At 38.9% G+C, this 26,533-nt stretch overlaps 2 protein-coding genes across 8 annotated transcripts; both read left to right on the forward strand.

Annotated features, from left to right (window-relative positions):
- The first annotated feature begins 104 nt into the window (after positions 1 to 104).
- LOC148403997 (caspase-3-like) lies at positions 105 to 4,431 on the forward strand. 5 transcript variants are annotated; one of them, XM_088397015.1, is made up of 7 exons: positions 105 to 221; positions 1,153 to 1,257; positions 1,777 to 1,931; positions 2,276 to 2,404; positions 2,587 to 2,762; positions 3,549 to 3,669; positions 3,789 to 4,431. In XM_088397015.1, exons 2-7 carry the CDS (start codon positions 1,181 to 1,183, stop codon positions 4,016 to 4,018), a joined length of 888 nt encoding a protein of 295 aa, XP_088253141.1. In that variant the 5' UTR covers positions 105 to 221; positions 1,153 to 1,180; the 3' UTR covers positions 4,019 to 4,431. The 5 variants fall into 5 exon arrangements, with proteins under 5 accessions (XP_088253141.1, XP_088253341.1, XP_088253214.1 ...); XM_088397215.1 differs by having other exon boundaries at positions 125 to 221; positions 1,169 to 1,257; XM_088397088.1 differs by having other exon boundaries at positions 138 to 217.
- Positions 4,432 to 4,944: 513 nt separating this feature from the next.
- irf2b (interferon regulatory factor 2b) lies at positions 4,945 to 13,889 on the forward strand. 3 transcript variants are annotated; one of them, XM_088396915.1, is made up of 9 exons: positions 4,945 to 5,174; positions 6,086 to 6,180; positions 6,662 to 6,761; positions 7,170 to 7,346; positions 7,625 to 7,671; positions 8,351 to 8,390; positions 8,941 to 9,087; positions 10,113 to 10,150; positions 10,623 to 13,889. In XM_088396915.1, the coding sequence occupies exons 2-9, from the start codon at positions 6,094 to 6,096 to the stop codon at positions 10,893 to 10,895; spliced, it is 909 nt and encodes a 302-aa protein (XP_088253041.1). In that variant the 5' UTR covers positions 4,945 to 5,174; positions 6,086 to 6,093; the 3' UTR covers positions 10,896 to 13,889. The 3 variants fall into 3 exon arrangements, with proteins under 3 accessions (XP_088253041.1, XP_088252964.1, XP_088252880.1); XM_088396838.1 differs by having other exon boundaries at positions 4,947 to 5,272; positions 8,282 to 8,390; XM_088396754.1 differs by having other exon boundaries at positions 4,947 to 5,174; positions 8,282 to 8,390.
- The last annotated feature ends 12,644 nt before the right edge of the window (positions 13,890 to 26,533 follow it).

The raw sequence follows: 26,533 nt of genomic DNA on the forward strand, positions 1-26,533 counted from the left end.
AAATAAAAACTTCGAAAACGTCTCACGCAGACTTTCCCTGCGATTCGATTAGTTCTTGTTCGTCCAATCGCGTGGCTCTTCAGTCAAACTGTTGTCCAATCAGGTGTCACTTGAGTCAATGCGTTGAGACTTGCGTCCAAGTTGCATCGGCGTCGAATTGGCTGAGCGTTTCAGGTTGTTCTCGACTTTCCCGTAGGTAACGCTTGAGTTGCGTCACGTAAGTACGTACTATTTTCGTCTTTACTTATGTAAATTTTTTTGGCCAAACCCTTTCGTTTCGTTATAAATTTAACTCCACGCTTTATGCTGCAAAGTGTTTGTTTTATACAGTGAAATTGAAAGAAAAGTCATTCATATGATTGGCCCAGACGCAATAGTACAGTACGACTGTAGTAATGCGACAATATTGAGAGGTCAACAGGACGTCTTAACTTTTGAGCAGTACGATTAAAAAATAAATTGTGCTTAACTGTTATTATTTATGATACCCACCAATAACTGTAATCATTGGAAATTATCAAGTTATCCGCCTTCCTGATTCAGCATAGTCTCTTCAGGAAATGCTTCCCAGACTTGTGTTTACCAGGGAACACCTAGGCAGGGAAAAATCAACTATACTTATGAGATTTTCGCTTCTAAGGTACTTCATCTGAACTGTCTTTCGATTTTTGTCATCAGGTCAATCATTTACGATTCAGCAGCACAATCACACACGGAAGTGTCTTTTTTGGGGGGGGGGGCAAGAACTGTGTAAAACGTCACCTCACGTTTTTGTCCAAATCAAGATTCTAATGTGTTTAGGTTGAGTTAAAATGTGTTGTGAATTTTATTTAGTTGCCAACTATTTTAATATTTTAATTACTGGTAAAGCGTTTGCATAAGTGAAAATAAGTTTTTGTCTGAATAATATAAACTTGATAAGTGTATATTTAAAATGCCTCCCACCTCTAATTCAACTGTATAGGAATGTACTGTATAATCACATGATTAAGCAGCTTTTTGTGTAATCAATTGCCCCTACACAATGTCACAAAAAACCATCAATTTTATCCACATTTAATTGTTTTATATTAGTTGAACATTCATGAAAGTTGTTTTGAACAATTCCACTAATTTTACAATTTTATCATGGATTGTGTGTTCACATTTCAGCTGACTCTTATTTCAGTAATACAAAACCATGGCAGCAACTAAAGATGCTGGTTCTCTGGAGAAGTCTGAGGACACTACGGACGCCTTCAAACTATTTTCAAAAAGGTACCTATGGCACACTGATTCTCTGCTTACAAATAACCACGTCATAGAACACCAGATGTAAAGCTAAACTACAGTGAAAGTTTAGACCTTTTATAGGGTCTAAATATTTTACAGTGCAGGTAAATAAATCAAGCAATTCAATAATATTTGGAGGTCACCCTTTTTTAATTCAATGAGGTGATTCATTCCAATTTTTAAAAACTATTAAATTAAAACATTAATTATTTACATTTATCTTGTAACTGTCACGTGTTGCTGCCCTTGTGTAATTATATGTGTATTAAAAAGCTGTCAAACGCTCAACATAATTGTGTACCAATGGTTGAGGGTTTTTTCCATTAATGGGAAAACCAGCTGCCATACTGAGTCACCTATCTAACAAAATCTTTCAATGGGTTCATTGAGCTGCCAAATCATATTAAAGAGAACATTTGAGTTTAAAGCTGTTTAGCAGCTTTCCCAACCTCATCTTGATCATCTCGAATGTTGTTCATGACTCCAACTGTGGATCTTTTTCAGGACGAATCCATCGAATGGCAGGAATGAAGCTGCGGAAACAGACTCTGTTCCCATCAGCAAAGCGTCAGCCCACAACCCATATCAGTACAAGATGGACTACCCAAACATGGGAATCTGCCTGATTATCAACAATAAGAACTTCGACAAAAGCACAAGTAAATACGCCTATTAAAGCAGTCTGGTACGCGGCTGTCTAATTCAGTTCATAGCCACTTTGACGAATGCTTTGTGAATCATGGTTCAACATTTTTTACGCCCCCCCCAAACTGTCAGTCAGGCCTGTTTTCCACCATGGGCGTGAAGCGGTGAAAAGGAAATTGTCACATACACTGTGCCTACAGTATGTCTGCTCAGTTAATAATGCGGGCCAAACTTAATTGGGAAAAAATATGTTTGCATCTCCAAATTCTTACCAAAATATTTCTCTTTATTCCCTGTCGTAAGTAAGTCCTGCAGTTTTTCAATGGACTTTATTTCTACTCGTGTATCTTCTTCCCAGGGATGAGCACTCGTAACGGGACGGACGTCGACGCTGCTTTTGCCATGAAGACTTTTAAGGACCTGGGTTACACCATTAAAGTGGTCACTGATCAGACTGTAAAGCAGATGATGAGTCTCATGTTAAGTGGTAATTGATTTTATTCTTTCTGTTATTGCGTTGATATTATTATCAGTGTAACTCTAACGTGCGTTTGAAATATTGATTGCCTAGAAACAGATAATTGCTGTTTAAAAAATAAATAATAGGTAGGAATTAATGCTGGTTAGTTAATGTCACTTTGTGTTGTTTCTTTGTGTCTGTTTCTGCAGTGTCCCAAGAGGACCACAGCCGCAATGCATCGTTTGTGTGTGTGTTGCTAAGTCATGGTGAAGAAGGTGTGATTTTTGGAACTGATGGATTTGAAATGTTTGAAAATTTGACAAAACCTTTCAAAGGACATCGTTGCAAGACTCTGGTGGGAAAACCAAAGCTCTTCTTTATACAGGTTAGTAAACACTCTGGGCCTTATAGCCATTCTAGACTCAACTGCTAACCATTTTAGTTTTAATGTTTTCTATGGGATCATACCATTTTGGACAAGGGAGACGTTTCCTGTAATTTTCCACAGAGATGGTTGATCAACATGTGGAGTGGGAGGGGGGCACGGTGCTCAGGCGGCACTTCCAACAAGGAGGCTAACCATGCTCAAAAATTTAATACACATCGTTCACTTTGGTGGTTGCTACATGTAATTTATGCTTCTCCGAAGCAACATATGCTCGAGTAGAGGTGTGAAAACATGGATGAGAAAATGAGCACAGGGGAACATCAAACGCAGGCCGGTAAGGGAGGAACATGCCGCTGCTTCTGATATTAATTTCAGAAAGACGTGTATAATGGCTTCCTTCTCTCAAGTGGAGAAAACCAAAGAGGTCATTTTGATTTTATGAAGCGTGCATCCCCTCTACTGACCATAGAGAAGAATTACATTTTCAATTTGTCTGTTGGCCAGAGAAATTTAAATTTAAAAAAGGGTTCTAATAAATTGATAGCACTAGATTTTGTTGCTCACCACTTCATTTGTAAAATAGCCACTCAATTAGGTCGGAGCCGTAACTAAAGTGGCAAAGTTGCTTAGTTGGTAGCAGTTAGTATAACAAAAGCTGTACTAGATTATACAATGTATGCCCCAACACCACCAGTGTAATTCTGAAAGCGTATCCCTAAACTCATTACGGACCATTTTATTTTATTTGAATTGAGTAATTTTGAAAGAACAAACATCTTTCAGGCATGCCGTGGCTCGGAACTGGATGGGGGGACGGACCTCCAAGCCGACAGTGTTGAGGAGCAAACATCGGAGAGGATTCCTGTGGAGGCCGACTTCTTGTATGCCTATTCCACAGTTCCAGGTAACCAGCAATAAGATTTTCCATAGGAATTTTCGGACTCGGCTGTGAAAACACATCACGCATCAATTGAATACTAAAGTACTAACAATACTAAAAATACTATGACAACGACCCAACAGGCTATTACTCTTGGAGGAACACGCAAAACGGTTCCTGGTTCATGCAGGCATTGTGCGAGATGTTGCAGCGATTCAAAGGCGAGTTGGAACTGATGCAGATCATGACTCGGGTCAACTACAAGGTGGCAACGCACTTTGAATCCAACTCCTGCCTTCCCGGCTTCAGTGGCAAGAAGCAGATTCCCTGCATTGTCTCCATGTTAACCAAAGACCTTTACTTCCCTAAATAAACTGATTGTGACAGTGGAGCACAATCAACGTGCTTCTGCATTTCATTTTAAACTATTAATTCGTAGGAATGTTTTTACTTACATTTCCATTTTCTGTAATGCTTTTTGGTGTTTTGAACATTTCACAACACAGTTTTAAAGATTTAGGAGTACTGACAGTACATTAAATCATTGGGGTGGGGACAATGTCTAAATTGTTTAAAAAAAAAACTTTTTTAACTTCTGGGTGTATCTAAGAAGAGACTTGGCCGTTTGCACACTAAAGTGTTGCATTGTTAACGGACACTGTAACGTATTTCTTAATTTCATTTACTTAGATTGGGAAACCTGCCAGTTGAAAATTTGAGTTTTGATTTCCCAGACAAATCGGGCAGCATGTACTCCAAAAATAAAAACATGGAAAAATAATTGAATACAGATTGATTGTTGATTATTTCTACTTTTATTACTTTTGTGTGCGTGACTTGATTTCATTCACATACTGTCTATGTTTAGCATGAAATATGGAAATTACATGAGTGGGTGGGCGGGTTAACGGTAACTTCAGAAGCAACATTGGTTTGAATATACTGGTTGAATTAGCGTGCTGAATTTAACTGTCAAAAAATAGGATCTTAGTACAACTTTCGTTTCCTGCATACTGAAAGCAGAGCGAAGCTGCATAGCGTCGAGAGCGGCAGCAATGAAGGAAGTGAAAATGAAAATCCAACACATAGATCGTCTGTGCACATGAGACGACGCATCTGGCAGAACATTTTGAGCTTTTATTTTGAATTCATGAAGACGCTTGTGCAGCTTTATTTTAATGCCTGTCGACTCAATACGCATCACAGCGCTTTGTTTCACTACATGAAAATCGCATTGTGTACCAAGTCATAAACGTAAACGAGCCAAGTGGGCCATCTTCCATCGAAATCTTTTAAGGGCCACACACTTCCGCGTTGGCGTGCGGGGAAGTAGGAGGGGGATTTCCATCCAATGTTGCCCCCGCTACCCCAGCTAACCTTGTTTTGCTTTCGTTCTGGACCAGAAACACAATCGAACAACGCTCTCACTTTCCCTTTTTTTTGCCAAAGCACCTATGTCCTTTGAAAAAAATCCCCACGCCACGCTAGTGTTGCATGTTATTCTGAAACAAGCTGCCCAAACTCGACAGGTAACACAATTTCCGCATATTATCGCCACTGCTGCTGCTACCTTTGACTTTTTGACAGACTTCTCTTGCGTGCTGCTCGACGGATCGCTGCTCGTCTTGTAAGCGAAAGTGCTCCTTTTACGCTCGCGTTGTTTGCGTGGACTGGCTTTTATTTTCACTTTTGCCTCAGCTTGTTTGCCTCTGGCCATGAGTGACTAATATTATTGGTTAAAGGCATAAGCGGCTGTGGTGTTGTCATAGACTTCCAAAAAATACGCTCATGACTGTCATTGTAGATTTTGTGAAATGTGCATTTTCTATGCAACGTTTTGGAGAGTTTAACTGTGTTTCTCGGGAAAATGAAGAGCGTTTATAGTGAAGTATGAATAGTTTTCGGAACTTTTGCACTGTTGTATTTATTTAATTTGCACTTCTGCACCACTTATGCAACACGTAAATGTACCATATTGTGCAATCTACCAACACGGTTCAAATAAGCGTAAACGTTTGAGAATGGTTCAACCATAATTGTATCGATCTTAAGTACTTACATTGAAACGTGAACGACTATAATTTTTTATCAGATTTGTGACTTTTAAAGACACTTAATGTACAGCATGCACGGGTGTGTATGATAGTGTTTCACCTTGTTCGACCCGTTCAGTTGGCATGCTGTGCGACTAAATGGGAGTGCCACTGGCTTATCTGGCCTGGCGGACTGTGATCAGATCGTATTGCAACTAAATATTTTTTTTAAAAAAAAAAAAGAAAAATCAAACGAAATGCGCTTGGGGTTAAACTTCATGATTGTTCTTTTCATATATATTCATAATCAGATCTTAAATACGACAATGCATTTGCATACTTTGCACAAATATGTTCCATATGCCTCCAATATGTGCAGATGTACATGTGTATATATCTCTGCTCAGATACCACAATGCCTGTAGATAGAATGAGGATGCGGCCATGGCTGGAGGAACAGATCAACTCCTGCCAGATACCAGGCCTCAAATGGGTGAACGAAGTAAGTACCGGTACTTTCGCTGACACTGACTTCTGTAAAAATATAGTTTACTTGATGCTATTGAAGTGACTAACGATTTTAGAAAACGTTTGAATTGGATTTTTTTCTGACATCTTGCAATTTCAATTTGATTCATGATTTTCTTCAAATCACGCTGCAGTACAATAGTTATTATTGACTATCTACTACTACAGTAACATTTACAAACATGACAAAAAAATTATAACATACCATCAAAACCTTTACAGCTATATGACTTGAATAATGCAAGCACAGTAAAGAGTGTGAGGGATTCTGTCATTTTTTCAAGGTTTTGAAAATGGTTAGGCTTTTGATTTGATTTGTAAAACACAGCTTTGATGAACACAAAATCACATTATCTGAAATTATAATTTTGATCATAAATCAACAAATCATTTAGCGCTGTTTTACATTGTAAATACACTGGGAAAAAAAACATTGGTGATGGTGCTTTGTCTAGGAAAAAAGAATTTTCCAGATCCCTTGGATGCACGCTGCTCGCCACGGCTGGGACTTGGAGAAAGATGCTCCTCTCTTCATGCGCTGGGCCATACATACTGGTAAACACGCTGGCTTTATTTTTGTCAGTACTGAAAATTAAATCTGGTACAAAACTGAATTCATGTTTGAGTCAAATAACATCGTGATCATTTCAAAATGGAAATGGAGGCAGAGATTTACGCAAATTTAAATACGATTCATTTATCAAATGAGATAACAATATTTACCGGTATTTTATTGCCCTTTTTGGAGGTGGGATCCTCAAATAAAGCCGTTTTCATCCTTCTCAAGTGATACAAGTTCAATAAAATAACAAATTGAGGAGAGCTGCACAGTACCTAGGGGGAATAAAAGTTTTAATGTAATGAGGGAGTAGCAGGAGAAAAAAATAATATACAATGCTCATTTGTTGTAAAGCGTCATGTTCAGTTGGTGCCATGTGTTATGTCTCATCTGCGTACGTGAAGGTAAATACCAGCCAGGAAAAGACAAACCAGACCCAAAGACCTGGAAGGCAAATTTCCGCTGTGCGATGAACAGCCTGCCTGATATCGAGGAGGTGAAGGATAAAAGCAACAAAAAGGGAACAAATGCCTTCAGAGTCTACAAGATGCTGTCATCTTCAGAGAGAAGTTTAAGGAAAGGTAAGCCTTGCTGCTGGTCATCAATGACTTGGCTTGGCGTACCTATTCTTTTTTTAAATGTGTAACCACTTACTCCTAAAACAGTCGTTTGAAAAGGTTCAAAGTGGATTTCTGTGCAATGTTAGAGATTTACCGTTCTAAAATTCTGGTCTCATTCAGAATTGGAAGTCCTACGATACATCTCACTCTTTCACTGTAATTCTATTTGTGTACTCAGGAAAGGATATGATATTTCCTTGATATATCTGAAAGGTGTTTTCCTCTGGGTATGCATTTAGGAAAGAAGAGGACCAACAAAGAGAGTAGGCCCAAAGGAAATAAAGAGGTAGATAAACACAGACATGCAAAGCACAGCATTGTTAAGACAGCACTGTATTTTTTGTTTGCACACAACACAAATGACCAAAACACACAATTACCCTATGTTTTGCTACCAATAGGGATAGCACTGCTAAGGAAGGGCAGCATACGTTTCCTGTCAGAATGTGCTTATCTGGAACTGAAGTTTATATGTGACGACATGCTTGTTTAGTGCTCGTTGTTCAATGTTAGTATTAGGTCACTGCTGTAAGATTGCCGTACAGTTTCACATTGGACGACTTACTGTTAAGTTCCTCAAAATGTTGTAGACACACTGGCAAAGTTTCTCAGTTCCACTTATTGTGGATTTTTTTGGGTCTTGAACCTGAATAACAAATACTTTATGAGCAAGTCAATTGTTAAGTTTCTGATGATACCTTTTCTAGGCATACTATTGATATGGTTGATGATATTCAGACATTGTCTTGGATTCAAGCGTTTAAAATGATGTTCTTGTGTCTAGGTCATCCATCACTATGACGCTGACACAGTTGAGTCGACTGTATCGGTGTGAGTTCCGATACTGACTCCCTGTCTTTATCTTCACCTCCTTTCCCCCACTCTGTCTCTCTCAGGTATCATCTCCATCTTTTGATAGGACACCTCTTGTCTTACATGCTGTACAAGTTGTTGACTTCAAACAGGAATCGCAGGATGCGGAAGAGCCACCCATTACAACCAAAGGTGCCGTAACAGCGCTTTAAATTTTTCTCACGTTGTACTGTAGTCCATATCACATTTTGAATACTTGTAAATAGGGATGGACGAGTACCGATATTAGCCTTATTCCAAGGTATTTGTCTTCACGATGGCAGCTGATATCGGTATCGGCCGCCATCTTGTGGTGATTTTACAAACAGGAACTAGAAATTTGCATCTAGAACATAGTCATCAATTTCATGTAATTTTAAGGAAAATTGCTATATAGAATAAATCGTAATAATAATAATAATCTTCAATATTATTTACGATTATCTGTCATTTATTTTGGGGGGGCATTATATGTATATAATACTCGCGGTATCGGCACTTGGTATCGGTGACTATTCAAGATTTGAATTCATACTGGTATCGGTCTGACAAAAAAGTGGTATCAAGCATCTCCCGCTTGTAAGTTGCAGAGGTTTTAATAGTTTTAACAGTTTTAATATGAAAAGTAGAATTGTACAAAGGGAATTCAACACGTTTGCTTTTCAGGAAGAGTCACACTATTGTCTTCTGTGTTCATGTGCAGATATTCCTGATGAAGATCATGTGATTTCAAGCGAGCTCTTACCATTTGTCTGTCAGACGATTGAAGTGAAAACAGAGAATGAAGAGGAGACTGTGAGCTCCTCCCACTTGTACCCTTTTCAAATTTCTCCAGTGTCTTCTTATGACGGTGAGAACGCACACCGGCATGTCACATTTCACCTCATTTGTGGGACAGTTACAAGGAGATTAGTGGCATGGAATAAACTTTCTAAAATCTTAACCGAAATTGAGCAACAATTCAACTGCGTAGCGTTGCCAATCTTCTACAGCAAAATAGCGAAGCTAGCAATCATCTTATTTCCACACAGGCAGATGTTTGAAGCTTTAAATGTTGACAAGGAGAAGTACAGTTGATGTGACTAACCGGTTCAACCCCCTGTAAACAGTTCTTCACAAATGCCTTAAAAAGAAGCACAGTCAAAAGTGAACTGTACCATAACTGAATTGTTGACAGAAGTTGCGTAACTCTGTGACATAATCAGTTAGTAAATTGGTAGTCGTTCACAAGTACAGTATCGTTGCCGGTCTTGTTTCTTTATTCTTCTTGTATTTATAAAGCATCAACAACACAAGCTTGAGACAGATAGTGTGGTTCATTTTTGGTTTGGATTATTGTTGTTTAGTTGAACACGAGGGCAAATGAAACAATTATGTAATTCCTCCTCAATGTCAGCGCAGTATAGCATTCGTCTTATCTTATCTAAAGCTGGGAACAGAGTGCCTAAACTTGTAAAACCGACCACATCGGTTTAACAGTGGTTTAGTGTTCTCAGCTTGGGGTAATAAGCCAAGTGTGAAATTAAAATTTTGTGACATCCTAAATTATGCGGTCTCTTGAAGCTCAATTTACTGTTATTCCTGAACTGAATTTCTGCATTGACTTTCTCTACTTGGCACCGAAGGTTGTGGTGGCAGGTGTCTTCTTCTTGCTTTTTTGACCAGTCATCCAAGGCACAGCTGAGTCTATCACTCGGCAGCAGTTATCGATCCGCTGTGTTTGATGGGCGGGGGAGGGGGGACGAGATGGGCTTTGAATCAATATCATATGTATACGTGTCAGGGTTCAGGTTGTGTCTCTTTTTCTCCATTCCCAGTGCACTGTTCAAAATGCGCCGTTTGCTATGTCCAAGTTTTAATTTAGTTCCTTTACAGGTAGCGATACAGAAAGCGACATTGAAGACACCCAACAGGTGAGTCTACTCTTCGACAAACGCAAACACACACACATGCACACACACACACGGGGGATGACCTTGTCCAGGAACTCTTGTTATCAAACATTAACAGTCTTCCGTTATAGTCCAATGTACCTGCATCGAACGAAAGAGAGAAGCATGCACACACTAATTAAATTGCCTGAAAGTATTCCTGCCCCCAAAACAAACAGTGACAATATACTAACTAATTTCCAAGTTTAATGAAATTATAATGTACAAAAACAGGCTTGATTTATGACCTCTGTTTATAGCCTCTGAATGTTTATGTCCTGTTGACAATTTAAAATGATCAAACTTTCAACACGGGTGTTTGGTTTCAAGCCCAGTTTCATCACATAGTACGTATATAAGTCAGACATGCCCACCAGCCACCACGCTTATGTATTTTTATTTACGAGCACTTTGAGCATACTTGTAATTTCCCGTCCTTTCCTGTGACTCGCAGAGTGTCAATCCAGCCTGGAGGCGGGATCACAGCAGGTCAGTTCTTAAGGTCTCCCCCTCCTCCCTCCCTGGCATGGCCACCTTCGTTAGAGGAAGCAAACCCCGGTGCAGAATAACCACCACGCGAGACCCCAACCCCCTCATCAGCTATCACAGCGACGGCTGGCCAACGCCCTACAGCCAGAACTCTCTTACATCTTCCATACCCAGCCGTCACACTCACGAAATGCGGGCCAGCGTCATTAGGAAAACCTCAGATGTCACCTCCTCCTAACATCACCGCGACAAGTCCCTCATTTTATTTAAGTCAGACGTGACCGTGCAGGGATTGGGCCACAACTTGACTTGTCCATTTATCGTCGAGCATATTGACTCAATTCTGATTCACCGTTTGTATTTGTCTTCTGCCACGCTCTGCAAATGCGCTGCCGACAATTCAAGGCAGTACGCGGGCATTTTTGGTTTACGTGTGTAGCTGCTTGGAAGCATGTCTTTAACGTGGAAGGTGGCTAAAGTTGAGTGCATTAATCATAAATAATTGCCCGTGTATTCATTAGTGCGAAACATTATGAATGCCATTCTTTATTGCAGAATTTCCCACACTTTGAGCCAAATTAGAAAAATATTTCTCAAACTCAGTGACTCAATTAAAATGAATCTGCAACCGGTTTTAGGTCCCAACCCTAAATTTGGGATAGGCTATTGGACTATGACGTATCAGAACGACAGTAACGTACTACGCACTTACCGAAACATGACTTGTCCAATTTAAATTCAGTGTGGCTCAAGCCTTTGCATCATAAACATTGTTAAGAGTTTAGAAGAACAGACTCTAGAGAAGAGTGATTTAAAACAGTCGTTGGGTGACTGTAAGCGGCATCACAACAAACGTGTTTGACCGGCTTGTATTCATTCCTCAAGTTCATACTTGCCATAAGATGTGCCTGAGTCTAGATTGATATCATTCCGTGAAATGTGTTTAGTGTCAAAAATATACTTCAGTGATTTATTAAGTGTTCTCGCACAATTAATATCCTTTCAGTACAGCATTTGCGCCATGGTAACCCCTCGAAGAAATCATGTCCTAAGAATTACCAAGCAAACTGACTCTGAATTTGCTCTTTAGTAATTGTACCAATTACTATATTGTACACATAAAACTAACTGGTGTAAACTCAATTTAAAATATATCTATGCAAAGCACTGTGCTCTTATTAAAACTGAAAGTACATTAAGAAGTCGTTTAATGGCCACTATGAGCAGGAGCAAACATTACTGCATGCAGAAGCTGTTTTGTGAACACCTAACTGTTGTTTTAAGATATACTTGAAACATTGTGAAGCCTGTTTTAATTTTTACTTCTTGTGAAGGAAATTATTAGTTTTATTAATTAATAAAAAAAAAAAACTCATTTTGTTTAAAAGTACATCAAAATATTATGTGAATGATGAGAGATGCTGTTTGTAGAAAGCATGAAATACCAATATAATTATTTCAGGGAATATAATGAGATTTGATTTGTCACAGCTTTTTACGTTGCTAGCCAGAGTCCATGCTTTAAGACTGGGGAAATTTTCTTCTTTAATTGCTTCAATGTATGCATCGGACTGTCTCGGGACAATTTCCCCACAACGCACAAACAGATGAACTGACAGACTCACTGACACTCTTGTTGCTGACAAATCTCACATGTGCTCGCAAGCCGCTTCAGCACTTTATATTCTGTTTCTGTGTGTTGTCATTATGTGCCTTCAACACTGTGTGTGGCCTCAAGCCTTGTGTGCTTTAGTCTCCAATGAATGACACGTGCGGGTTAGAGCATGGCAGGAATAAAAAACATTGTAAATAGTCCTCACCTAGTTGCTCAGGTCACAACGGAAGAAATCCTCAAATGGAGGATCCTCAGGGCTTCAATGTAACCATGCACCTTACTCTGTGAAGGTTTGTGTAGACTTGAGAGTCTTGAGACAGTGATGCTTTCTTGAAGATGGAACCAGAAGTATTTTGAGCGTTTTTAATTAGACGTAAAGCTTTTGAATTGAAAGCATCCGTGCCCGCGCCCATACTATGCCTCCACCATATTCTGTGTTCTTTTCCATGCAATTGGCATCAGTCTGATCGTTGCAAAGAATCTTAGTGGCAAACTAGTTTGCAGCTTGTTGTCAACACACAGTATTTACATTCATGAAAATATCTATTTTATATTTCTCCAGAATAATCATAACTCTGTGTTGATTTCTTCTTAAAAGAAAGAATCCTGCGAACATCCATTTGTTGTCCAGCTATCTGTTTTATGGAACTTGCCCTCATTAGGGGAGGGGGGGGGGGGGTCACATGGAACCTACACTGTAAATAATAATAATGATGATGATAATAATTTGGGTAAAAAAAAAAAAAGTTACATTTTTAACTTGGGTACATCGTATTGGACTCACAACTATACCAAATGGTAAAAAAAAAATCAATTGGGGATCTTCTATTCTTTGAACCAAGCCCCGAAATCAATTAATCCTAAATGGAAGCACAGACAGTGTAAGCGACAAGATTCTTTTATGCAAGACTTTTGTTGTTGGTTTTAGTTGAATTTTAAGTTTCTAAATCTTATTTCCACTCCTTTTGTCAGCATTTTCCCCATCCTTTTCTGGTATTTCTCTTAGCTGATTTACCCACCACTGGCACACGTGACAAATACTGAAAGGACCACATTGGACTATTGATATTTATTGAACGAACCAATTGTACAACCAATCAGTAAATGTGCAAAAGGGCTAGTGTGTCCATCCATATATTAGGTACACCCAGGTTAAATGAATGCTGTATAATTCAAGAGCCTTTAACATCTTTTAAATGTCCTGCCTTGGCTGAATTAAAAGTATTCATTTATGTATTTTTGAGTTTGTGTTCTTAAAGAGGTGTGTGTTGTTAGGACTGTCACACATTCTGTGAATTCAATTGCCTTTGTTTTATTGGGGTGACATTGGCAACAGAGTTCATCAGTTGACCTTTAGTCACAATGCAATACTTTGACATCCGCCCTTAAGCCAATACGCACAACAGTGAGCTTGGATTGTCTGCTGTAAAAACAGTTATAAAGAAGTTGTGTATCATACAATCTCACAAATAAATAGTATATTGGATATAAGTGATAGATGTGTTTCACCTATAAAGAACAATTTTTAGTGTGAACAAATGGTGTTGAGTTTTTACCCTGCTGGTGATATCGTGAAGTGCTGTGTAAATCTGAATAAAGGATCCAGTGTATTTTTTATGTTGTTCCCAGGCCTTTCATCTTTACAACGTCAAACTGATTACTGAGTTTATCTTTTGTGCTCATAAAGGTCAGAGTCCACTTTTATATGGCTTCAAAATCTTCAAGACTACTGGCTGTGTTACATTGTGGGCGGAAAAAAAAAAGATACGCACTGCGCCAAGGTTTACAAGTTTGTAGGTGTACAGTTTGGACTTAGCAAGACTGATAATGTGTTTGTGCAGAGAATGCCCCACCCCCTCACCTATATATGACTTTGCAAATTTCCAGGTTCCTTCAGTTGGGCCAGAAACGAACACCGTCTGCTGTCTCGGTTTCAGTTACTTTTCTCATGTTTTGACTTCCTTCCTGTCTTTCAAGCCAGCACTTTGTTGGCTCTTTAGATAGTTGACTATTTTGCTTACGCTTTAAATCTTCTTTTCTAGACACTCTAGTTGGACCACCATTTCCTCAAAAACTTTTTTCTTCACTTCTCTCTCTTTACCCTCATTCAAATGACAGAGGATCACCTCTATTTCCTTAGGTTTTCAGTAGTGGACAAACTCTCTCCAGTTTATCTTACTAGTATAATCAGGAAGCTGACTGTTATGTTCATCTCTTGTAACGCATGACGATAAGAGTCTCGATGTTGAGAAAGCTCACTAACGTTCAACGGCAAGTTGCTCAGAAATAGTGGGTCAAGTTAAAGTAACAACAGATGTGATCATAAGTGGAATGTTCAGTACTGCATATTGCTATTATAAGATGTAATATTTATCGCTATCCAGAGTCTATTAAGACGGCTACTCCCCTGTTGATTTTGAAGATACAATGTTTTTATAAATGATGATTATTAATAATGATTTATCAAAGGAAGGTAAAAAGAAAACTATATCATAATGAAAGATATTTTTTTTGTATTTGTAGCACTACCTTTGTCCACCAGACGGCGCTGCAGATTTAGTAATTGCCCGTTGACTGAACTGCGACTCTTCTCACGTTGCTTCTGATAATGCAGTACATCTGTCCTAGCTTGAAGCTTGAATGACATCGCGCCAATATTGATATATTTTGAAATTGAACGATTCAATTTGATGCAGTTTCATCTTTTAAACCAATTATCCCCATGATTCCAACAGTTTGTTTGTTTTTATATACATGTGCATACCTATCTATCTATCTATCTATCTATCTATCTATCTATCTATCTATCTATCTATCTATCTATCTATCTATCTATCTATCTATCTATCTATCTATCTATCTATCTATCTATCTATCTATCTATCTATCTATCTATCTATCTATCTATCTATCTATCTATCTATCTATCTATCTATCTATCTATCTATCTATCTATCTATCTATCTATCTATCTATCTATCTATCTATCTATCTATCTATCTGTGAAATACATGAATATCTCATGAATGTATCTCTTTACGTGGTATATTGCGTACTAGAACAGGTATTAGTTGAACTGGAGAACTGTGGTTCATTTCCTGCTGCTTATTTCCTATTACACATCGCTCTGCATTGAAATCAGTGCACTGAATCATTCATGTACAAAGAACGACAAATGTGCAAATGTCACCATTTGACCCCTTTGGCGACTCCCGAAGAGCAATGCAGCAGCTGTGGTAATGAGGGTGCCAGACCGCGTAAAGTGACAAGTTACCACGATGAGTGACTCACCAGCAGAAGCTTCAGAGGGCTATACTGTAAAATATGCAAACTTTGGTTTATGGAGAGATGGCGAGGGGTGGGGTGGGCGTGAGAGAGGGGGTGGCAAAAGAAAACGACAGACTCACCAAGGGGAGAGTTAAATGACGTTAATGATGCGTTGGTGTGAAGTGGCTGCGAATCCAAACGGTCTCTTGCTCTTTTGTTACCATGGTTGCTGCGCCTGACATTGTGATCGCAGAGCACACAGATAATGAAGTCAGGTTGTGTTTGTGTGTGCGTGCGTGCGTGCGTGTGTGTGCAGGGAACTGCAGATGCCGAGGAGGGGGGCCGATATCTATGCATGTGTGATGGATCATACCACTGTGGATTGGTGTTTATGCCTCTTTCTAGATCAGAGGCTTTGTTTTCTATTGTGTGGGTCAGTGAGCCTTCCCTCGGGGATCATAAAACAGCTGGGCCTCCCCTACTCAACCCCCCCCCCCCTTCTTTCTCAATTCCATTCTAAATGTTACATTGCCGATAATGTGATTCTGCTTCTTGTTGCTTTACTGTCCATTTGGGCATAAAAGAGGTTTATGGATCAAGCAGACTACGCGAAACTTGTCCATGCTTTTGTCATGCTCATGCACTGTTCTTTTAGTAATGCGTGAACTTCTCTCTACATTGCTCTTAAATGTGCAAAATATATTTGCCTTTAAACGTTGTATTTTTGCGTCAAGTGTTTTGTACCTATGTGAAATATAGTCAGTAGGTTACCTTGTGTATGAAATGTGGTAATAAGTATTAATATTTCATCATATAAAAAATGACAGAGCTGTCACCCCCCTCCTGCATAAATGCCCACGCACACAAACTGCAATACATTACCGGCAATGTTTGGACAAACAAAGGCTTACAGAGGCAAACAGCAATAAGAAAAGCACTGAATTCGATTGTCATATTAATTAATGTCAGTTACCCCTGGCAACCACCGACTGAGAAACAAGACCAAGAGATGAAAGTAAGCAGGAGAGAGCGAGAGAGAGAGAGAGAGAGAGAGAGAGAGAGAGAGAGAGAGAGAGAGAGAGAGAGAGAGAGAGAGAGAGAGAGAGAGAGAGAGAGCGTGAAGGAAACACAGGATAAGCAGAACTTCAACATGTTGGCCATTATTTCAAATAACCTCAGAAAATACATGAAATGATTCTTGAAGTAAAAAAAGTTGCTGTCATCGTGGTGTCACATATGTGCTGTGGTGGTGACCGTGCTTCCAGAGGTGCAGCCGAAAACACCAATTATATCCGCTATAATTTGTTAAATTAACAGTTAAACATGCTCAATAGTTCAATTCTAAATGTGATTTCTTCTGTTCCTTATTGTTCCTTATTGTGGGGTTTTGTTAGCTTAAAGCTACAACCATCAGAATTATATACTCTTTCTTTCTCTCTTTCTCTCACTCCATCTCACTGTCACTCTTAATTTATAGCCTCTATCTATCTCATTTACATTATTCTTAACAAATTCCTTGCAATTTATTCTCTTCTCTCAACTTCCTCCGAAAAAATTTTCTTTACTTCTTAGTTTATTCAAACAGCTTAAAAAAGATGACTGCCTGATATCTGTAAAGCTCGCTGGCGGTTAAAAAAGATAATCATATCCGGCAATAAAATTGTTCAGGTGAAGCGTAACACTAATTTTAACAAGCTTGATCTAATTCACCCCAACTTTAATATTTCTCAGCTGTGGTTTAATGAGCAATACAGTCCCACTGTTCCCAAAACTATTCGTCATGTTCATAAAACGCTGTGATTTTATATTATTACAGGAAACTGTTGCGATCTCAATGAGGATTTAAGAGACTTCACATCATCATTCATTCATCAACTGCTATCAAATAAAACTCATCAGGTTCATGTATTGAATGCAAAACAATTTACTGAAGACACAAGGCAGTTTGTCCAACATCAAAACGAAATAGGGGGAGTGGAAGCAATGTGTGTCTGCTCTCTTCCGTGACCGCCCAGAGTAGCGCTAAGGTCGTAGGTGGTGTGAGGTATCGCTTTCAAACAAACGTAGCAGTGCACATGAAATAGAAACTTAAAAACCCACTTACTGGCAACCAAAAGCTATCATTATCAATATGTGGACCGATCCACCCACCTCGAGTATTCAGAGTAGATCTGTCTGCGGAAACAATGTCACCTGCTGTTGAGAAAACACTGAAAATTGAGGTGGTGGCAGCAGACGGGTAATCATGTGCCAACATGGCCGGATTAGAAAAACCCACTCCTTCATCTTCCAATGCATTCCTTTGCCATGTAGGCAAATACTTCCTCTTTCAGCTGCAGGACACCTTAATGGTATGTTATTTATTCTTTCCCACTCTGTGTTTATGAAGTGCGCAGTTACTCTGAGATAGCTTTCAGTGACCACAAAGTCCATCCATCTGTTGTTAGTGCAACAGCGGGTGCACAGAAAAGCGCCTGCCCAACAACAGTCTAATCTATCCATCTATCTCGCTCGCTCGTTCTCTATCGAGCCGATTTGGACCCACCTATTGTCTGTAGATGTCCATTTTTTGCCACCAGCAGTTTTATCCTCAAATGTTTGTAAATGACACATTTACTGGTTTTATTTCATTCTTCATGATAGGAGCCAGTTCCCGTTTCGTAAGACATGTCTCCCTCCTTATATGAAATGAAGAGATTTTGTGTTCCATACAAACTGATCCAGGTTTGGAGGTCCTTGAAGACATATGACAAAAAGGAGTGAGTCACAGCATCTCACGGGAACAACAATGACTCATTCTCCCACTCAGCCACAACACAGCCTTCACATACACCTGCAGAATCTAATGAAAACCAATACAATAGCAATTATGTATAAAAAAACAACAACAATAAAAACCCAACTTCCTTTACAAAGGTCTTGGTTAGCACTGTGAGTGAGTTATCGTTGTTGTTACTGGCAGGGTGAAAAACGGTACTGCACCATGCTGACTTATATAACATCTTTTAGCGACACGAGGCCTAACAGAAACATCCCTACACAAGAATTGACAACTATCACAACAACAATACTATTGTTGGAATAAATGTCTCGCAATGTCACTTATCTTTGTGCCACCACTGTGTATTGTGGCGTTGATGACTCCGTAGCTTTACACATCCCTTTTGTGTGTGTGTGTGTGTGTGTGTGCCCGTACGTGCGTGTGTGTGTTGTGATGTCCAAAAGAATGTCCCAGTAGAGCTATTAAAGACTCCAGACGTGAGTCATTGACTCCAATTATGATTTAATCTGCATGTGGGTGAATAATAAGAAGGAGGATGTTAGTCACAGTAAGACTAACTGTGTGTGTACACAAACACATACAACACAAACTGCTCAGCCAAAAGGTTCGACAGCTTAATCGCGGACATCTGTTCTCCCGATCAAGTAATTAATTGCCATGGTCAAAACACCGCTGAAACTTGGAGCCACAAATTCACCAGTGGCGGGTTGAGTGAAAATAATTAGGAATACTCCAAATTATAACTTAAGAGGTACATACTCAAGGTAGAAAGTAATGTGTAACGATTCAGAAAAAAAATCCCAACCTGTTTCAGATTTGGAATCGGCCCCAAAAATGTTTATTTGCATTCCTGATTAAACAAATGAGTAAAAAAAAAAAATCTGATGGCTGTGTAACTATAGTTTGTCATTTCAGTATTGTGTATCATATGTTGATGTTGTGTATTGCTTCACATAATCAATAAGCAAGAAATACCGTAGTTTTCATTTTCAAAAAATACCTCATATCCTTTTAGAGATATTCTCACATTCCTCCACTTGTCCTGGCACAAGAAATGACTAACACCAAGTTCTCTAAATTTAGTTTCATCTAATTAAGGCATCACATAACAGGGAAAAGGTTGTAATGGCAGTTTAAACTAATGCAGAGGAGAGATTGATTGCCTCATGTTCCGGGGCAAAGACATAAATTAGAGTCTTGTTAAGTCCCAGTACTCAAAATGTTTTCTGTGGTAAAACACAACCTAGAAGCAGAAGTGATGTGCTCGGGTGGCTTCAAACTCTTTATTGTTGTGACTTCAAGAGATCCATAATATTACGACTCCAGGCCAAATACCTTAGAAGCAACTCTCAAGTTGCATTCCCGATTTGCTGCAATGTGTTGTTAGATGGCGCCAAATCACAAATCGGCACTTTCCACATGGGTCGAGTCTAGAAATTAACTCGTCATTTTTTAAGAGACCAAATAAACCTGCACTCGGAGTTGGAGGCAAGCAAAAACTCCCTTTTAAGACCGCAATATACAGTTGGAAAAATTATATCGTATTCTCTGATAGAACAGATGACATCCTCATAACCCCAAAATGGGGGAAAAGTTGATCAACAATCTCAACTATACTAAAGAAATAAACAAAGGAACAACTCCTTGACCGTATATGCCCTCGACTTTATTTTTCCTGCATTTATAAATAGACAATTCATCCTCACCGATTACATATTTTTTTTGATACCGCGCCTTTCCATCTTGTACCCAACTCAGATGATAAAAGACGTTTTTTGACCATTTCTCACCAACGCCTACAAAAAAGTTCCAGCGTTGAAAGAAATTGGTCCAATGATTATTAAAATCGTACGCAATCCATGCCATTTGTTATTTATTGATTCTGAAAGTTGAACTTCCAAAGAAAGAGTCATCCAAGGGCTGCAGCATGTTGCAGGACTGCGATACATAGCTTTGCAGGATTAAACCCACACAAGAATACGTTTCCACTTTTGTTCATGAGCAACAAACCGGACAAGGCTAAATCACAGAACAGAATGCATGAGACAAAGCAAAACGTTGAATATTGCAGCAGGCAATTTATTGCTCTGAAGCACCGAATCTTTTTCGTTCTTTGTGCAACTTTGCTGATCAAAAAAACGACAAGTTTTTAAAGACGCTTTGCTTTAATGTGTTACCCTTTGTGGAAACGTTTATATCTTCCTTGATAGTTTTTTTTTCCACCAAATGAGACATCAATTCTTTGTAATACCCTACTCCGTACTTAATCTGCGGGTGTCTTTATCCGAAAGCCACACGTTCTCATTTGCATACATCCTCACATTACAGTTTGCACAAGAACCGAATACGTTGAAAGAAAATTACTTTGTCTTGCTTCAAGTAGCGGTCCAACTTTACACATCCGTCTGGCTGCAGGCAGGGTCAAACTGGGAAATAACTTCTTCCCTGACAGCTTTTGTTATTCTGTATGCCCCTCCAGTTTACTCTTGACTTCTGCAAAAGCGCCTGGGGATGTTTTTGTGTCATGTAAGCCCTCAAATTCTTTTTTTCCAGTCTTGGACAGGAACGAGACCAGTTGCTACTGCAGAAGAGTAAGAAGTGATTTTCATACAGAGCTGAGCAATTTGGACCACTTTTCCTTAGGCAAACATATTCTTCAATAGCCAAACTGACAGACGGTTTGGGAGTGGGGCTGCCCATTTGGAAAATCCCTCCTTTTTTTCTTTTTTTGCTGAGTGGACCATTTTCTAATGACGACAAGAGTACCTGAGTCACGTTCTACTTCCATTTGCTGAATAAGCTTGTTTTAAGTGTCCTTGATTTGACTTCGCCTTATGCAACCCTGTTTGCTGAGTAGACTCAGTTACAACGTTGTCTATATGTACAAGGCCCGTCTGCCGCCGGCTGCATGGCCTACTTTTAACGGGGTCTAACAACTGTATTTTCAACTAACTAGAGTTTGAACCAAGGCTTGCATTATAATGGGATCCAAAATTAAAATAAAATCTAGACATCACGCCAGCCCTAGCAATTCATCCATCATCTGCCATATATTCTGTTTGGGGTGCTAAAAGCCTATCGCAGCTGATATAGTTTACTTAGTTGTTCTTCTCTATAGCTCACAAGAAATGTCGGGCTTCACTACGGAAGCTGTCATAGTGTTAGTGCTAAGTACTAACAATGAGTGCTAAGACTAGATCCTGACTGTGTACAAAGGGGCCATGGCTCTGTGCCACTACAAATTGCGTGCCCATATTCAAAATGTAAAAAAAATAACAACAACAAAAAATGAGTTTTAAAACTATTAATAAAGTAAAAAAAAAAGTTGTGAAAAGCTCACAATGAGGAGAAACCATTGAAACAGGCTGCCACTCACACATTGACGTTGATCAAATACAATTTCGCTCATTCTTATTTCAGACTGTGCCAGCTCTGCTTTTTTTTTTTAGTTACACATTATTTACATCTGAGGACAGTTTTAGTGTCACAACTGCAGCTACTTGGTGTCTAATAAGATACAGAGCAGAAAAACACTAACAGCCTGCTTTCTCCTTGGTACGAATAAACAAACATTTAAAAGCTTTATCGAGCAGCAGTGCAGTAATAGGGAAAATGAGGATGGCAGGAGGTAGAGAGAAGCAGTAAAGGAGTACATTAAACATTAGTTAGATGTGAAAAACATTTTTCAGAATTGCTCAAACAAGCAACTGCTGGAGCCGGCATTTTTTAAACCAAAGATGCAATATATCTCACAATAATTTAGGAAGCTAAAAATGCAAAACTAAACATAACCCCTTTAGTGATGGCACCAAGCCAAAGTTAGTGATGTATCGTTTGGGAGAACAGAATGTAAAAACATGGCCTCTAGGGGTAGCGAGGCTTCACGTGAATTCTAGGAAGTCACTTGATGATTGGAGCACAGATGGCTTGTATCAGAGTTGCATGTACACGTTCCAGCCTGGGAGCACCGTTCTCCTCACTGAGGATCAAATTTATTCAGCAGCCTGTTTTTATAGAGTTTAGTTTAGAAAAACATGGAGTTTATCATACTGTTATTAATGAACTATCAATTCAGATTTAATTTCAGTTCAATCACATTGTTGATGATGATGTAATCTCGCATCGTCACCGGTGGAGACAACCTCTGCAAACTGTATTATAATAATGTGAGATTATCTCAGTTAATATCATAAAGCTGGATCTTTCAGTGTTCGGGATCAAGCATTTTGTCGTATTTTATTCATTTGTTACACATACCAGATTAGGAGGAAATACTATGGATTAGTATGTATTGTCTATCGATAAATTTTTTTTTTTTTTCTTTAATTCAAAAAGGGAAGGTCATGTTACAAAAGACACGGGAAAATATTCTTCAAAAGGCTGATTATTACTCGATTTGTATTTAATTTTATTATTTCTTACAAAATAATTTCTCGATGTTGAATTTCTGTTTTGCGTCGACTGTAAATTCTAATCATCAGAGTGTAAAAGAATAAAACCATGAAATATTGTGTAGTGAATCTCTATCCATCACAATCTTTGAATAGAACTGCTGTAATAAATTTAGTTTCCCACGATATTTAGTTACTGTAATGCACTTGTATACCATGGAATTGAGTGACGCTTCAGGACTGCGGTGTGTGAAGCTGAGGTTAATTTTTTTTTTAGCACAACCGCTTCTTGTCCAAACTCTAATGAGCATAAGCAGTATAGACGGTTTCATCATTATAATTTGTGTGAGATCGAAAACGCTTGTTCTAGACCCAATTATCGAACTCGAAGCCCGAATACAACCTTTGGTCCCCAAACCAGGACATATATTTGGGAGGGTCACAATACTAATGGAACAATGATACAAGGCTTTCGTGCCACAAAGATCTGTCTATCCAATGTATACAAAAGGAATGGTCCTTTCTGTCTGTCACATTGGCTCCATCACAATGCAGTGTTGGGAACTGTCCCACTATTCACTGTAATCCAATCCATTTTTTTTTGCCTGCTGGGTTTGAAAGGATGGCTCATGTTAGCCTGACATTACGGCATCCATTCAAACGCTCACCAGGTTACCTTTCTGAACTCCATTGCCGCTTCATCTCGAGGACACTGCTTGGCTTTTACATATTTATACGGCTATAATCTGGTGAATCCAGTTGCCTTGCAAAATTGGCTGTGGCTTAAAGAAACACAAAACACTGTCGTCTCACAGTCACTAACGCTAAAGGGTGCCATAATCTGACAGCCAGGGTTTAAAACAGGCTGGATTTACCGCGCAGATACAAAGTGTATATGCTGTCGTAGACAAAAATGCTATTTTATGTCTGTTGGACTCCAAACAGCGCACTCGTAGCTTTTTTCCCTTCATGATTTAAGGTCAGCTTTCACTGTCATAATATTTTTTACTCACTCCATGATCTTGCTGAAAGAGTCATTAAATTTGGGACTAACACCAATCTGACAGGTCTAATATTTGACATAGTTTATTCATTTTACCATAGTCTCAATGGCCAACTAAGGCAGTGAGCAGTCCAGGTCCCTTACAAACTTTTAAATACAGTGGCATCAAATTGAACAATAGAAACAAAGACAGCCCCACTGTGGAATCATTTTTTTAATCCGGCATTTCCCTCTTTGAAAGTAAGTTGCGGCTCAGTGTCCGAAGATTGCGCATGCAAGTTAATCCTGTCACTGTCTCGACAAGAGCATTTTCCAAGGGGGGGACAAGACAACAATAGGAGGGAAGGTGATAATCTCTTCCCCTTAGAGAGTTATGGCTTATTCCATAGGAAATGATCCTCTTTGAATATACATGATAGTGATGGCTCTTCATATTCCTTTTTTTTAAGTTTACATACAAAATATTCAGTGTAGAGCCTGAAGAATGAACCCGTTTTTTTATGTAGCACATGTTATACATTAGTGTTGCCGAAACCAATCAGGAACACATTTATGTCACAAACAGTGTAAATTGTGGTGATAAATATGGTTGTATAAAATATATTCAATGCAAGGAAAAAAAACAATATGAATCTGTCGAAATAAAAATGAGAAGAAAATAATTAAATAATTACTGGCCAAAAAACTGTCTTTTCACAATATACTGTTTGTTTTCCCCCATCCTATAAGCCTCATTACTGACTCTTGCCCACCCACCCTCGCCTGTGCTGGAATATTTGTTAGAGATGAAGGTGATTTTACAATCAACTAAGAGGCTCCTGAAAATCCCTGCCCGCCTTTTCCTCGCAGCCAAGCAGATCAAACAGCAGCAAATAATGGCATCCTCAATCAATACCCTGTGTGTTTGTCCGTGTGTGAAGAATAGCCAGAATTCTGCTAAATGGGATTGCTAAGTGAGGGAGAAGACATAAAAAAAGACTAGGGGCCATTTCCTTGTATTTAGGAAACGGTAATCTACTAAATAATAGTAGCAACCGAACAAGCAGAAGGTGTTTTATTGAGCTCTCTTAACTAGGGCCACTGAGAGTGGAATAATCTTTCTCTTCTGTGGCCCTTAGGAAAGCAACAATGTCAAATAAATAAATATAAACTAACCACTACACTGGCAATATGGTGGATTAGTAGATTGAACATCTGCCTTGAAGCCTGGGTTGGAACCTCGGCTACAGCCACCAAAGTTGAAGTGATGCATTGACAAACAAACAGCGCCCATCTGAAAATCATGGTCACAGTTGCACCAAAGTCCAAATGCATTGTCTTTCAAGACGGTAGGCCCAGAAATAATACAGAATCCAAAAATAGATGATCGAGGGTGCAGCCAATGCATAGAGCCCATTTCACAAAAAATGTCCACCTGCTGAGGCGCTGAGTAGATCCTCACCATGACTAGAGTTTCACTGAGAAAAATCAGCAGGGAAGAAATTTAAAAAATAAAATAAAATAAATGACAAAGAAATCCAATCCCAGCTGTATGAATAATCACGCAGCTAATGTCTGATATCTAATGGCCTTAATCAAAATCCCCTGCTATGACCATCTCAGCGCCCGTGTTGATAAATCACAGCTTTCATGAAAAATGGCCGCATCACAGCGCAGCACTGCAATATGAACCCATTTGTTCTAGCATGAGCCTGTAGTTTTTCTGCCACTTAGGTTTTTTGCCACCCTTTTCTGACCACCTTTTTACATTTTCTGTCATTATGAGATTTGAAATCGTATGGAAGTATTTTAACATCATGAGGTCTTCTTCAACAACTTTATTGCAAGGGATACTTTAAACAATTATGTTGAAAACATAAACCAAATGCGATAATATTAAAAACAATTGTTACTTAATTACTTTTAATTCTTTCTGGATTACTCCCCTACTTAGTGCGCTAATAATGACACGTTAAAGAAATTAATGAGTTTAATGAGAAATTAAAGGGGAAGTTAAGTCAAAAATGTTCTTCACAATAATATGGTCTGTACAGCCCCAGTAGTCTGATCGTGGTATTCTGCTCAACATTGCATTTGTGAAATGTAAATCAAGCAAAAAAAAATCATCATGCACAAGTGAGAGCGAGGCTGAAAAAAAGTAGCAGGTGACTAAATGTAAAAAAACAGAATCGCAAACCTGAATCAATTGTGTGCTACAAAACCACCCCAAAAAAATCAGGGCCTTTCCACTTCTACTTCTCCATCTCTTTTTGGCATGATCACACTTCCATATAATTAAATTGCATTGGATTACATATTTTCCTAATCATATTGCACCCATCCCCACACTTTAGATTGAACACCAGTTAGCATGCGAATCACAGCCGCTTGCTGTAATTATGTATATTCCAGCTTTGTATGCCTGTGCAGGCTATGAATGGAAAGAAGGAAGGGCATTGTTGTAAGGATTTCAAATTACATGGCAAGATGAATTACGGGATGAATCTCATTCAATCTAATGCAGACTGGCCTGTGCCAAGAAGGATTGGGATCAGGCACAGAATGGTTTAAAACAGGGGTCAGCAACTCGCGGCTCCAGAGCCGCATGCGGCTCTTTAGCACCCCCTAGCGGCTCTCTGGAGTTTTTGCAAAAATGCGTGAAAATGTTTTGTGTTTTTTTTTTTGGTGTTTTTTTAAATACGGTTTTTGATGGTAATCATGACTCAACCATTCTTATGTATGTATGAAACTGTAAATATATATATATATAAATAGTTTAAGAATGACGCCAAATAGCAAAATTGCGTCATAGCCTGCGACACAGCACAGGTGAGTTGTA

The sequence above is a fragment of the Syngnathus floridae genome, chromosome 1, assembly GCF_059516105.1.
Source record: "Syngnathus floridae isolate MCC-2025c chromosome 1, RoL_Sflo_1.0, whole genome shotgun sequence".
In the NCBI taxonomy this organism is placed as follows: Eukaryota; Metazoa; Chordata; class Actinopteri; order Syngnathiformes; family Syngnathidae; genus Syngnathus; species Syngnathus floridae.

Bases quoted from the DNA above. Each gene is read 5' to 3' on its own strand.
- irf2b (XM_088396838.1), top strand. From the start codon at position 6,094: ATGCCTGTAGATAGAATGAGGATGCGGCCATGGCTGGAGGAACAGATC. The intron at 8,391-8,940 runs GTGCCGTAACAG...GTTCATGTGCAG, and splicing joins GCCACCCATTACAACCAAAG to ATATTCCTGATGAAGATCAT. The intron at 10,151-10,622 runs GTGAGTCTACTC...TGTGACTCGCAG, and splicing joins ACATTGAAGACACCCAACAG to AGTGTCAATCCAGCCTGGAG.
- LOC148403997 (XM_088397015.1), top strand. From the start codon at position 1,181: ATGGCAGCAACTAAAGATGCTGGTTCTCTGGAGAAGTCTGAGGACACT. The intron at 1,258-1,776 runs GTACCTATGGCA...GATCTTTTTCAG, and splicing joins TTCAAACTATTTTCAAAAAG to GACGAATCCATCGAATGGCA. The intron at 2,763-3,548 runs GTTAGTAAACAC...AACATCTTTCAG, and splicing joins CAAAGCTCTTCTTTATACAG to GCATGCCGTGGCTCGGAACT.